The sequence below is a fragment of the Montipora capricornis genome, chromosome 10 (assembly GCF_036669925.1).
Source record: "Montipora capricornis isolate CH-2021 chromosome 10, ASM3666992v2, whole genome shotgun sequence".
NCBI lineage: Eukaryota > Metazoa > Cnidaria > Anthozoa > Scleractinia > Acroporidae > Montipora > Montipora capricornis.
In genome coordinates, this window is record NC_090892.1 from 54,778,709 (window position 1) to 54,791,506 (window position 12,798).

A 12,798-nucleotide genomic window follows, 5' to 3' on the forward strand; every position below is an offset into this window, starting at 1 on the left:
CGAGTGTCATGGTTCTATGATTTTCGCCAAATAAGAAATAGTGGATGGTGGGTGTCACGTGACTCGAAGAAAATGACGCATTGGGGCGGAGCATCTGGTAATGACAAATGTGCCTGCGGAATGACCAACTCATGTGCAGACCCCAGCTATGGTTGTAACTGTGATAAGAATGACATGGTCTGGCGTGAAGACAGCGGTCTCCTCACTGACAAGACTCTGCATCCAGATAAACAGCTGAGGTTTGGAGATACTGAAGGCCAAAACGAGGAAGGGTACCACACACTGGAAAAATTCAAATGCTATGGAACAGCATGATCTCAAGAGATCTTGCTTCACAGTATTTATCATGGTTTAATGAAAACTGAGACACTGTCACTCATAATGCTGATAAAATTGGATGGCACACAGTATATCTGTTGTCGGTAAAATCCTTTCTCAGGTTGAATCCGTTTTTACCTAGGTTGAATATGCACTCCCCCACCCCCTGAAACGATTGAAAACACCATACCTTCCCTCAAACTCTCATTGCCTTACGCATCTCAACATATCTTCTTACTGTTTTGTATCATCTTATCTGGCGGTTTCTGTATTCCTACACTCATATCTCTTTAGGCTCAACATCACAACATACTTAGTAATGAAACAGAAGACTGTACTAATCACTTACCGATACTCGAACTCGCATCCTCCAGATCTGTAGTCCTGTGTCTTCACCAGTGAACTACAACGACAAACATGCTCAACCCAACACAGTTCTTTTATTATTTACTTTTGTATAATAAGTCAATTGATATCTATGTATAATAACCAAACAAATCCTAACCTGACCCTAATTTTTCTCTAGGCTTAATTTAGGCTTCTAAAAACGGTTCTTTAATACATATGGGTGCGTATGCTACTTAGGTAAAATGAGGATCACCAATTTAAAATTCACCAATTAAAACTCACGAGCAACCCGGCACTTTCAAATGCGCGCGCTCACGATGCAAAACTTGTCTTTTCATTGTTAACACTAGCAAGATATCGGGACCTAAGCGATCTGTTAAGATCACCGATCGTTTCACATTTACCTCCGCAAATGTCATTTATTGCATAACCTGCACGTTATGCAATAAATTATACATTGGTGTGACAGGTAGACGAATAGGTGACCAATTCCGCAAACACCTTCGCGATGTTGAGAAGAACGACAAGGATGCATCTAAGCCAGTCGCTCGCCATTTTAATCTGCCTAACCACTCCAAAAAACACATGGCTATCTGCGGCCTTTCCCTACATCTAGGTACGACGGAAAGCCGCAAGAATCTGGAACAAAAATTCGTCTTTGAAATCGGCACCCTTAATCCTCACGGTATTAACGAACGCTTTTCATTTAACTAATATATTCTTATTTTTCGCGTTGCCATGTTACCACCAATAGCGTAGCTCCTACTCTACTGTAAAAACTACACGTAACCCATAATCCCTCGATTCGCTCTGACGAAGGGCTAACGCTCGAAACGTCAGCTTTTAGAATCTCTGTACGGTGGCCAATTTACATTATCAACTCCGTTGATAAAACCAAATTTTTGTATGCTACTTCCCCACCGACGCAGCACCACAGTTTCTTTAGAAACTACCCCTTCATTCATAGGATTTCACCTGAGAATGGATTTTACCGGCAACATCTCCACCAGATCTTAAACTACGAGGACCGTACAATTTATGATGCACCCCTGTTTCCTTAAGGCACTCTTTAAAGATTTCCCTACATCTGGTATATGATAATTTAACTGCATATAACTTGGACGAAAAAGGGCAACTGAACTGGAAAGTTCAATATTACACATGGAAATATACCGTATACCTTTTCAAAAGCGCAACTTGGAAATACTGGATAGCTAACCTCTCAATATAAACAATTACTTTCGCGATAAATGTCATTTTTAGCCCTGAGAACAAAGACTGCAAGATGATTAGGAAAAAATTCAAGATGCGCGGGCGCGCTGTTACTAAGTTTATCACAACGGAAAACCCCGCAAAGCCTAACGAGTAGATACAAGCAACAGCAAACTTAACTATGATACTCTTAATAATCTCAGCAGATATAGGCGCCTTTTTAAAACACAAAATGGCTTATCACGCCTAGAAGCCTCCAACAAATTATGACAAATAGAACTATCCAACGGATTGGCGCCGTTACTTAGGTCGAACGATTGAAAGCACTTAAAGAGCTGCGTGAGTCATAAATAAAGAGGCTAATGAGCTAGAACTCTTAACAAACCTTAAAAAGATAAGCAACTATAAACTAACAGGAAAAGGAGGCACCGACCGAACAGCTGAAAAATCACATTCAATAAACTTCAAAATCTTTCTTATATCTCTTTGTTGTAGAATCGCCTTAGACTTCAGTAATGTCGATATAGCTCTCCTAGGTCTAACCTGCGATCAGGCGTACTTTTCTTTCGACAGGGCGGAAAAGGAACGCCTGATACAATTTCTTATCGAGTCGTCTGCCGCCCACCTGTCAACAGTGATGTTGTCATGAGTCATGCTATAAATGTGAGCCAATCAGATTTTACCGGAAATGATTGGTATGTTGCCATTATTCAAGGAAGGTGAAAACGCGCTAAAAGTAAGATAAGAATTATAGTTTAGCTGAAATGTCCGATAATTTAGACCACATCTGTAGTCACTGTTATTTCTGCGAATCACGTTTGACAGTAGGAGCGGTTCCTCTCTTCGCACCGTCAAGAAACAAAGAATTTCTAGAAAAAATAGCGGGACAATCGGAATCCTTCATCTTATCGGACTTCATCAGCAGTGTGGGGATAGACATAGGTTCCGCCGCAACACCACCTCAACAATCACTTTGCAAGAAGTGTGCCCGTAAAATTGTTAATTGTTGTACACTGTTTCATGAAATAAAACAACTATTTTTTGCCAAAAACATTCTGACTTTACCTGAACAAGTGGAAAGCGGTGCATCAAAACGTGTACATAGCAATTCCCCAAGTGGGTTGACTCCAAGTTGAAAGAAAACGAAGCAGTTTCCGCAAGAAAAATCAAGTGTTCCAAAAGGCAAATCAAAAAAAATTCTATTCGAATTAGATTGTGCCTGGTCAGAACGAGAACGTGTTGATGATGACATAGCTAACTTAATGAGCTTACCGGTGACAGAAGATCGCTCGTCCTCGTCAGTTGTAAAGGTAAGCTTTTAATTTATCTGGTAACTTATGATAATAATCACTTTATTTAAGTCTCAAGTTTATTTAGCCGAGCATGAGTGCTTTACTAATTGGGGAGACTACAAAGCAAATCAAATGTTGGTTTTTGAGGAGACAGGAAAACCGGAGTACCGGGGGAAAACCTCTGGGAGTAAACAAACTTAACCCATGCAGATATGGCGTCGGATCCAGGAATCGATCTCGGGCCACATTGGCATGGAAGGCGAATGCTCTCATCACTGTGTTGCTCCCCTGCTCTTTTTCTTTCGAAAAAGGTATTTCTATCCTGTTTGTAAAACTGCAAGTTAGCCATAAACCGCGTGGTTTCTTTTGTTCTAGTTTTTCATATTTCGATACTTTGTGTTCCTTCTCAGATATTTGTGGCTTATCCATCGGGAAGAGTTATCGAACATGAATGTGATCACTACGAGAAGTTGGTTGTCAGCAATTTGGCTTTAAAGAATTACAACGCTGCGGCAGTTGGTGTAACGAAATTTTCACCCCTGAATTCTAAAGTGGTAGTGGAAGTTGGAAAACAACTTAAGAGGGAAATGTCGAAGTACTCCAAAGATCCTGGAAATTCTTTTAAGTATCGTGGCAACATGGAACATCTGGCCGAGTTTCAAAATGAGACTTTCATTAAAGACGCTCAAGAAAAACTACCCATATTGCATACCTTGATCCAGAGTTCATTTAGAAGCAGTAAAAAGGTGAAGAACGCATCTAACAAACAGTCATTGATTCTTGCTAGCTTTCTGAATCCTTGGATGCCGAACAACAATTTTACTTATTGCATCAACACCATTCTTGTCCTCGGAGGATGCAAAAAGGAAGAGATCGATTGCTTTCACAAGCTTGGCATTTGCAGCCATGCAAATACCATGCGAAATATGCAGGAAAAAGCAGCATCGTCTTTCGACAACGACGTAATGGAACGGAAAAATGCCATTATGAACAGAGCAAATAAAATTCGTCTCTTTGAGGAAATGCTCTCAAGTCAGCTTCATTCAAGTCCGGATTGTAACGATTCCATTGAAATCTGCACAGTTGATTTTTCGGTAGCCGTAGTTTCTGGCCTTGCACACTACAGTCCATTGGTATACAAATCTTGCAAAGAAATGTTACCTCGATCTGAGAATGGCATTGAATTATTTGAAGATTCAGACATACTCTCTGCCCTGGATATCCTCAAGGGAAAAACTGTCCAAAAATTCAGGTAAGCTCTAACTGAATTTTAGAGTTTCGTAGGGCTGAAGGTGTCGTGTGGAGATGAAACTTAAATTTAAAATAATCTTGTTATCAGACTGCAATCTTCGCTTGCAGTTATAATTTGTTGCAATTTGGAACAGAACAAAACAGTTCAGTGTGGTAAGAGTAATGGAGTTAAGTTTAAAACAATAGAATAAATTATTGTTGGTTAGGACACAGCTATGACAAAGATGTTCAGAATTACTGACCTATAAGCAAGAACCCAAAACCAGCATTCTGTATAAATGCATGATTAAGTGGGATCACAGAACCTTTGATTTGTAAACTTATGTTCTATAAATAATATTTATTACTTGACTTATAGAATTGTTGAAGATAACTGGGACTTGGAAGTCAAAGCAAGGTGCCTGACAAAAACTGAGAACAACAAATCGCTCCACTTTTTCAACTCATATGCTGTTGAAGATCGAATTTCTCTGAAAGGGATAAAAAAGATAAGACCTCAAAAAAGTATTGATGCATTGGAGATGCAAGAAATACTTCCAACTTCAGAAGTACAAGAAGCCATCATTTCAGATCTTGCATATATAATTCCTAGGGTCATTGTTCAACACCTGCCAGCATACAAAGCTTTTAGCAAAGCCGTTTTGTATCACATACCCCATCCATATTCAAAGGAGATGTTACAAAGATCAAAAGTAGTAGGTATCAACTTTATCTTCTCAACAGTCATTTCTTTTCCACTTTAACATAGAAATAATACCATAACATTAAGCAGCTCATTAGATTATAATGTATCTCATTTCTTTCCCAACCAAGTATCCCCTTGGTTTACATTTTTTAAATCCTAACAAAGCGGCAGAAATGGCCCAAATTTTAGAAGATCTGCATTCAAAGTATGTGCCTCAGACCCAAATCAATGGAAGTGGAGATAAAGAGATCCTTGAGAGAATTATATTTGATGGTGACCAGCTGACTGAAGAGCGTGCAAGGAACTGTCAATGGGCTAACTCTTTATCAGAATCTGAGGTGGACCGCTTGGATGGCATTACTACAACATTTCCTGACTGGCACCTAAAAAAGATGCTGCTTGGGGTAAATAACTTGTATCTAGTTTATCACCTACCAACAAGCAAAGATTATGAATAAACATTTTGTGGCTGTTTTTAGTGCTGCAGCCCTGGAAAATAGTTATATTCCCTGCATATTTTTCAGATCTCCATGAAACTTTTCTTCAAAGATAGTTCTGCTTCGAAAATTGGAAATTTGAGGTGAGGCATTCGGAAGCCCGAACTATTTTTTTTTTTGAAGAGCCGGGTGTTCAAAAGACACGTTAATTTACATATGTCAGACAGGTAGTGAAAGGTGAGTCTGCATGTGCTGGCGTCGCCATTGTTGCTTGCAGAAATAGTGACGCGAAGATATTTTGAAAACCAAATGAAACCACTTGCCAGTGTAGGTGACATGAAAAAGATGCCTCTTATCGAGCGTCGCACTCGTAGTTAGCATCTACGGTAAAGACAATAAAATTTCTCCCCAAGTGTGTCGTGGGACGTCAAGGCCGTCAATTCCCTTTCCTAGCTCCCTTTTTACAGCTGAGGACGAAAACGTTCTCCTGCTCGTTGAATTTGGAAACTAAGGATACAGTTTTCTTTTTGGCCAGGAATAGAGTAGAATTAAAACAGAGAAGAAAAAACGGAGCTCTAGAGAGTCGGTTCTGACTTTCAAAGCTGCGATGTTACTTAGACATTTCTTCTTGTTGAACATGTCTTGACCATTGGCTTAGGGGTAAGCATATTCCTAGCTCGCAGCTGTACAGAGGCTTATTGCACTTGGTAAGCAATAATAGAAGATATTTTCACAGTGGTCGAACCTTTCTTTCGTCCTTGCTTAATTAACCAACGACTCCGTCAACCTGATGTCAACTGAGCGGCGCTTCAAATTAAGCAAATTAAGGAGGCACTATCTTTGAACAACATCTGGCTTTCATTATTTCAGTCCTCATTTTTAATTCCGTGTTAGATTTTGATATATTTTGACAAGGAGGATGGCAAGAATTTGGCACACTTATCATTAAGAGACTGAAAAAGAAACGTTATGAACGATAAGAAACATGCAGGTGATAATGACCAAACGGCAGGAAAAATAACAACGGAACCGTTCGTTCTGAACTGCTATCCAAAATGCATCAAATCCACATTTCCCTCATATTGTTTTGCACTCAGCTTATTGCGTTGGCTGTGCTGGCAGACGCACAGTGCCGCGAATCAAGAAGTGAAACAGGAGTCGCCCTTCTGCACGCAACTTACCATTACAAAGTTGTAGAAAGCTTTTCTGACTGCGTTAACGAGTGTATCAACGATCCGCCATGCATGAGCATCAATTTTTGGTGGTACACTAAGCAATGTGATTTGAACAACAAAAGAAAGAAACGCAGTTGTTCCGCTTGTCTCGTGACTGAACCATACTCAACGTACATGGGGATGGTGAAAACCCCTGGAAACAAAGGTAAATGAAACTTTAATGTCGTTTTTACAAGCACTGAAATAAACTCTAATCGTCCCCGGGTGAAAATGAGCTCAGAGGCTAAACTTGGCATCAAAGGATTGTTCTACGTTTGTGTTCTGTGTCTTTCGATTTTCCATAGTCTTCTCTCTTTCTCTACATGTACGAATATTTTGCCGATCGCGAGTAGCTTCATTGTTTATCTGATTTTGTCATTTAATATTCTACTGCTAAAAGAAGGCAAGAATTAGTTTGGTTTTCAAGAAGAAGATTAAAAAGAAAAGTAATAGTAGCTTGTAATTTTAATTTGGCGAAACTTATTTTTCTGAACTCGACATTCCGCTTATCTACAAGCATTGATTAGTATTTCCACATTTTTCTTTTTCCAAATGTCATTATGGGAAATATTTAGAAACTTGACAGTTTTTCTTTTCTTAATGTTTTATGAAGTTTAATTTTTTATTCCTTTGTTCCTATATAGTCGTATTTGACTTTCCAAATTGCTAGGTTGACATTATAAAACTATATCTTTCTTATCTTTGCAAACTGTATCCCATGTTTAAATTTTGACGTTCTAGGAAGCAAGTTTCCTGAATCACAAACTCTTTCTTTATGCCTTGAAGATAGTGACTATTTTTGGCGCCTTACATATCCTTTCAATTTTACCCGATCTATATCATAAGCTGGTACCCTATATGACTTTTGACGAATGCCGCGTTGACTTACAAAATAATCTTTATTGAAATTGTATGTTAATGAACACCGGTCGTGGGAGCATTTCTGTCAATGGACAGTGGATGGAGCTCAGTGTAAAAGAGAGAAGGAGCAAATAAAACCGTCAGCAATGAAGCTTAGCATAGAAACTGTTGACACCTATAAAATACAAATACGGAAGGTAGATACCGTGACTACTAGTATCTACGTTGCCGGTAATGATCCGTTCGCATGTTGAATCCGTTTTTACCTACAATCCGGGTCAAAAGACAAATTTGGGTGGAGAGGTGATAATTAACTGTTCATGCTCCTATCGTTATATGAGCAACACGTGTTCTTCTTTCGCTGTCTTTTTCGCCTTTCTCCCCCTGCCCCCCTTCCCCCCAAGACAATGTCCCAGCTCTTTTGACCTGGATTGTTTCTTAAATTTGTGATCCTCATTTTACCTAGGTTAACTACGCACTCAGATTGAGGAAACATTTCTTGGAGCCTAAATTAAGCCTAGAGAAAAAATTAAGGTTATGTTAGGATTATCAATTGACATATTATACAAAATTAAATAATGAAAAGAATTGTGTTGGGTTGAGCCTGTTCGTCGTTGTTATGCAGTGGTAAAGACGCAGAACGATAGACGTGGAGGGTTTGCGAGTTCGATAACCGGTAAGTGTATAGTACAGTTCTTTGTTCCCTTACCAAGTTGTAATGTTGAGAGTGAATGGATAACTGTGTGAATACAGAAACCGATAAGACGATATCGAAACATTACAAGAGGATGAGTCGAGATGAGAAAGACAAAGCTTGAGGTAAAGTATCGATGTTTCCATTGTCGGTTGGAGGGTTGATAGCTGCTTTAAACTAGGTAGAGTACATAAAGGTAAAATGAGGATCACCAGTTTAACCTAGGAAAAAACTGATTCAACCTGAGACCAGATCATTCAGCTCAGGGGGGATGGAGGAGGGGCACTCCCATATGGAACAGACGGGGACGCTCGAACCCCTAAAGGAGACCATCTAGGTGTGGTTCAAGCTTTTTGTGATCCGTAAAGGACACCAATCTTGGCGTGGCTAAAGTAAATTTTGACCCCTAAAAACACAACACTTTAAAAAGAAAATTTGACTTTTGTTTCTCTTCGCGTAATTCTCTGTTTCTTCGCGGAACCCTAAACGAAACCTTGGCAGCTTAAAATATTGGCGCTTTGCCCGGAACACCCTATGCCAGACCAAAATCCAAAATTTACATCCCTAACCGAGACGACGGGCATCCCCATCTGTTTCATATGGGAGTCCCCCCCCCCCCCACCCCCCCCCCCCCCCCCCCCAATATGAAGTGAAAAGGTGGTCGGAAGAAATATCGTTTTTCAAATGGGGGTCTTCAAAGACGCACTAAAGTGAATACTTCGTCCAGACGCGTAATGCGGCTTGTGCCCGTCTTTATACTAGAAAAATTTAAGAGACGCAGAAAAAAATGTTTGTCCAAGTTCGTTCCTGATGAATTATGCGTCTACTAGTATAAAAAAACGGCTAATATAAACAGCCTTTCTTGAAAAAAAGTTAAACGTTATGCTGGATATAAACTCAACAGATGTGTTTCTCTGTAAAGGATACGCAAGCTCTTGCAGCGCATTGAAAAGGTTGGATCCAGCAGCAAAGAGTGGAGACTACATCATCGATCCTGATGGTGAAGGAAACTTAGCACCTTTTGACGTGATCTGTGACATGACTGACAAGTATGGAGCTGGTGTGACAGTCATCAGTCACGACAGTGAGAAGAGAACATTGGTGGATGGGTGCAATGATCCTGGGTGTTACTCACGTGACATTAATTACACCGGAGTGAGTCTGTCCCAACTGGCGATGCTCACTAGAATCTCCTCACACTGCGAACAGTTCATCAAGTACGAATGTGATCACTCTAAATTGCAGTTTGAACGGGGAAATGATGCCTATGGATGGTGGGTATCCCGAGATTCAAACAAAATGATGTACTGGGGCGGAGCAACACCTGGAAGTGGGAAATGTGCATGCGGGATGAATAATTCATGTGCAGGTAGACAAAAAGGTTGTAATTGTGACAAAAATGACGCAACGTGGCGTGAAGACAGCGGTCTGCTCACAAACAAGTCCACTCTTCCAGTCAAACAGCTGAGATTTGGAGACGTTGGAAAGAAAGGAAGCCAACCAAGCGAAGATGAAAAAGGGTATCATACATTGGGGAAATTGAAGTGCTATGGCGTTATTTGAAGCAATATTAAGGTGTCTAAAATATACATCTAATGATAACTTTCAGTTACAGACATGATCAAATGATGCCGAACAAGAGGCTACGGATAGCCTACACTTTATCATAGGTTTCTTAGCCGATTTCCTTACTTCAGTGTTTTTCAATGTTGCAATATCTTGGTCAATACTTGCTATCGTTGTTTTGCTGTTTACTCTGATTTAAGCTCAGTCCGCCATCGTTGTCCCATACCTGTATTTCAGATGGCAGATGTAATAAAAACTATTACTAGTGTAACTAGCCGGGTGAGATGTGTTACCGAGTTATACGATAACCGGGTATTGCGCGAACGAAAACATAAAACTCGTTTCCGGTCACGCACTTAATTCTCTCGTAGCCTACGTGTAGCCGGACTCTCCCCCCGAAAGAAAAACGGGTGGAGGGAACGTCGTTCCCTGCTCCCGTTTTCCTTTCGGGAGGAGGGTAAGGCTACACGTAGGCTATTCTTTCGCGGTCTGATGACCATCATGATCGCTTCTGAATAAAGACATGTCGAGTTTGCAGCAGACAGTAGACACTCTTATGCTGGTACTAATATATAGATTAATTATGTCATTTTCTTCGCTGCCAAACTGGTGAATTCCACGGTTTTTGTCCGTTCAAGGTCAAACAAGGAGTTTTATTGATGTACTTTATTCCACTTTATCTCTGAAAACGAGATAATTTACATTTAGATTTTTTTTTTTTTGAAACACACCAGCTTGGCTTAGAACCAGAATCGGCTAGAAAGGACAAACTTCAAACAAGATCTCCAACAAGATCTCCAACAAATTGCCTGTAATTACCTGTGTGTAATCATCTCTAAACAAAGTTCTGAAAACACAAGCTGGTGATATTTCTCCTTATACTTTTACGAGAACTCATTGCGATTACATGTTTAGAACATAAGTGCAAAATTTTCTTGTCACTGTCGAGGCACATCGAAAAACAGTTAGGCAAGCGGAGTAAAAATACTTCTTGTTAGCTCGCATTTTAAAGCCAGACCAATCAGCAAACAGATCAATTATTTCTGTCCAAAAAGAGTACAGATGATTGTTATTTAATTCCAGATGAGAATAACAAATCGGGTTTCATTCCTGAACAAAAGGAAAACGACTAAATCACTTTTTAGAAATATGCATCCCAATTTCCACTTGAAATAACTAATCCGTAGAAAAAACAAACGGTTTAGTGTCCAAGAAAAGAATATGTGTAGTAACTTCTTCCACCAAGTTTGAGTTATTACTGGTGTACCGTTTTGTCGTTGTCGTTCTCTTTCTCTCTTCTTTCGTTTCTGTTCATCTGTCTTAGGCCATCCGGGCATCTTGCAACCTTAGTAGATTAAAAATTAAAGACCAAAAATTGCAATTCAGAGCAAAAAGCAGCACCAAACAAATTAAAAATAAACACTCATCTTTAAGTTTAAAACCCTCCAATGCTTGACTTGAATACCTACGTAGCCACCAGTGTGTCCTGACCACAGCTATATTATTTCAAACCTGGATTGAAACCAGCAAAAAATGCAAGAAAAAAAAAATCCAAACCCTATCTGAACACGAAAAGCACTGACTGTCAAGAGCTTTTGCTGACGTAGCATGGCCCCGTAGCCGCATCGAGCCACAGGCGTGAAAGTCTGATCTGGATTGAGCCTGCAATCCAATAAACAACCGGCCCCTGGATTTCAAAATGGTCCATTTGATGTTATGACCGGTAGAAATAGTATGGTCTGCAACAGCAGAGGCGTGGCCGACTTGTGTAAGAGCTTTGAAATGCTCGGACTTCCTGTCATGTAATCTTCTTTTTGTTTTGCCGATGTAGAAGGAATCACAGTCCCAACAACTGGCTTTGTATACTATTTTAGATCTTTGAGAACGACTGAAACGATTTTTGTAAGGAAAAAAAGACTTTACCCTGCAAGTGTTTTGAAAAATAACCCTAAGATTGACACAGCCATAAAACTTACTAATACAAGATTTAACACGTCGAGTAAGAGCTTCACTTTAAAAGCCCGAAAAAGGCAAGACAAGAATGATATCTTTCTTAGGAACAGTGGCGGCAGGTTCAGCAGACCTGTTCTTTTGTCTGTTTGAAATCCTCGCAACTGGAAAGTCCGACTTGCAGTGTAAAATTAAAGAAACGCTATTAATCATTGACTTAAAACCCCCTCTTAATGAAAACATTGGTAGTGAGAAGCTTTTTCTTTATTAATTTCTTCCGGAAGTATCAACTACCGGAAGTTACGATTTTGTTATCACACTTTTTAACTAGTCACCAGTGCCTCGCTCTAGTTTTTAAAGTTTTGTGTAACAGTTTTAACGTCACTTCGGATGATGTATGTTGCAACATACGAAACGTCAAGTATAAAATGAAAATGTTTGTAACCGCTGTTTGTTTTCTTTTTCTGGTTAAGTGATACTGGTCACATTGGTATACATGGAGGGATGGACGGACGTACGGTCGTACAGTCGCATCGATGGGTTACCATATTTCCTTGCTATGGTGCTCCGCGCGCGCGCGCCTTCGGCGAGTTATAGGCTGATTTAGCAACAGAACGGGAACGTTAGTGGCGACGGCGCGCGCAGAAAAATCACCAACGAGAATTCAGAATAGAATAGACTCCACTCTTTTCTTCTTTCTAAATTCTCATTGGTAGTTTTGCTGCGCGCGACGTCGCCACTGAAGTTCCCATTCTGTTGCTAAATCAGCCTATTGAATCCATACCACACGACAGCTTCGTTGGAGAAACGAGGCGCAGCCGGTATCTTTAGCCGTTAACATTCTCTCTCTTTAGTTTGTTTTTAAACATTTTTTTTACTGTATTTTAAGCATTTACGTAAGTACACTCTAATTTCATGCCACAGTGATAACAACAACAGACGTTTACATGATAAACGCGCAGCTAAATAC

At 39.9% G+C, this 12,798-nt stretch overlaps 1 protein-coding gene and 1 pseudogene across 1 annotated transcript in view; both read left to right on the forward strand.

Moving 5' to 3' along the window:
* Positions 1-315, forward strand: part of LOC138018949 (contactin-associated protein-like 2) — a 16,235-nt pseudogene extending 15,920 nt beyond the window's left edge.
* Positions 1-10,146, forward strand: part of LOC138018945 (neurexin-4-like) — a 28,526-nt gene extending 18,380 nt beyond the window's left edge. Inside the window, exon 2 of the mRNA XM_068865619.1 lies at positions 9,235-10,146. Coding sequence (XP_068721720.1) covers positions 9,235-9,875 — 641 coding nt within the window. The 3' untranslated portion in view covers positions 9,876-10,146. The remainder of the gene's footprint in view (positions 1-9,234) is intronic.
* Positions 10,147-12,798: the final 2,652 nt, after the last annotated feature.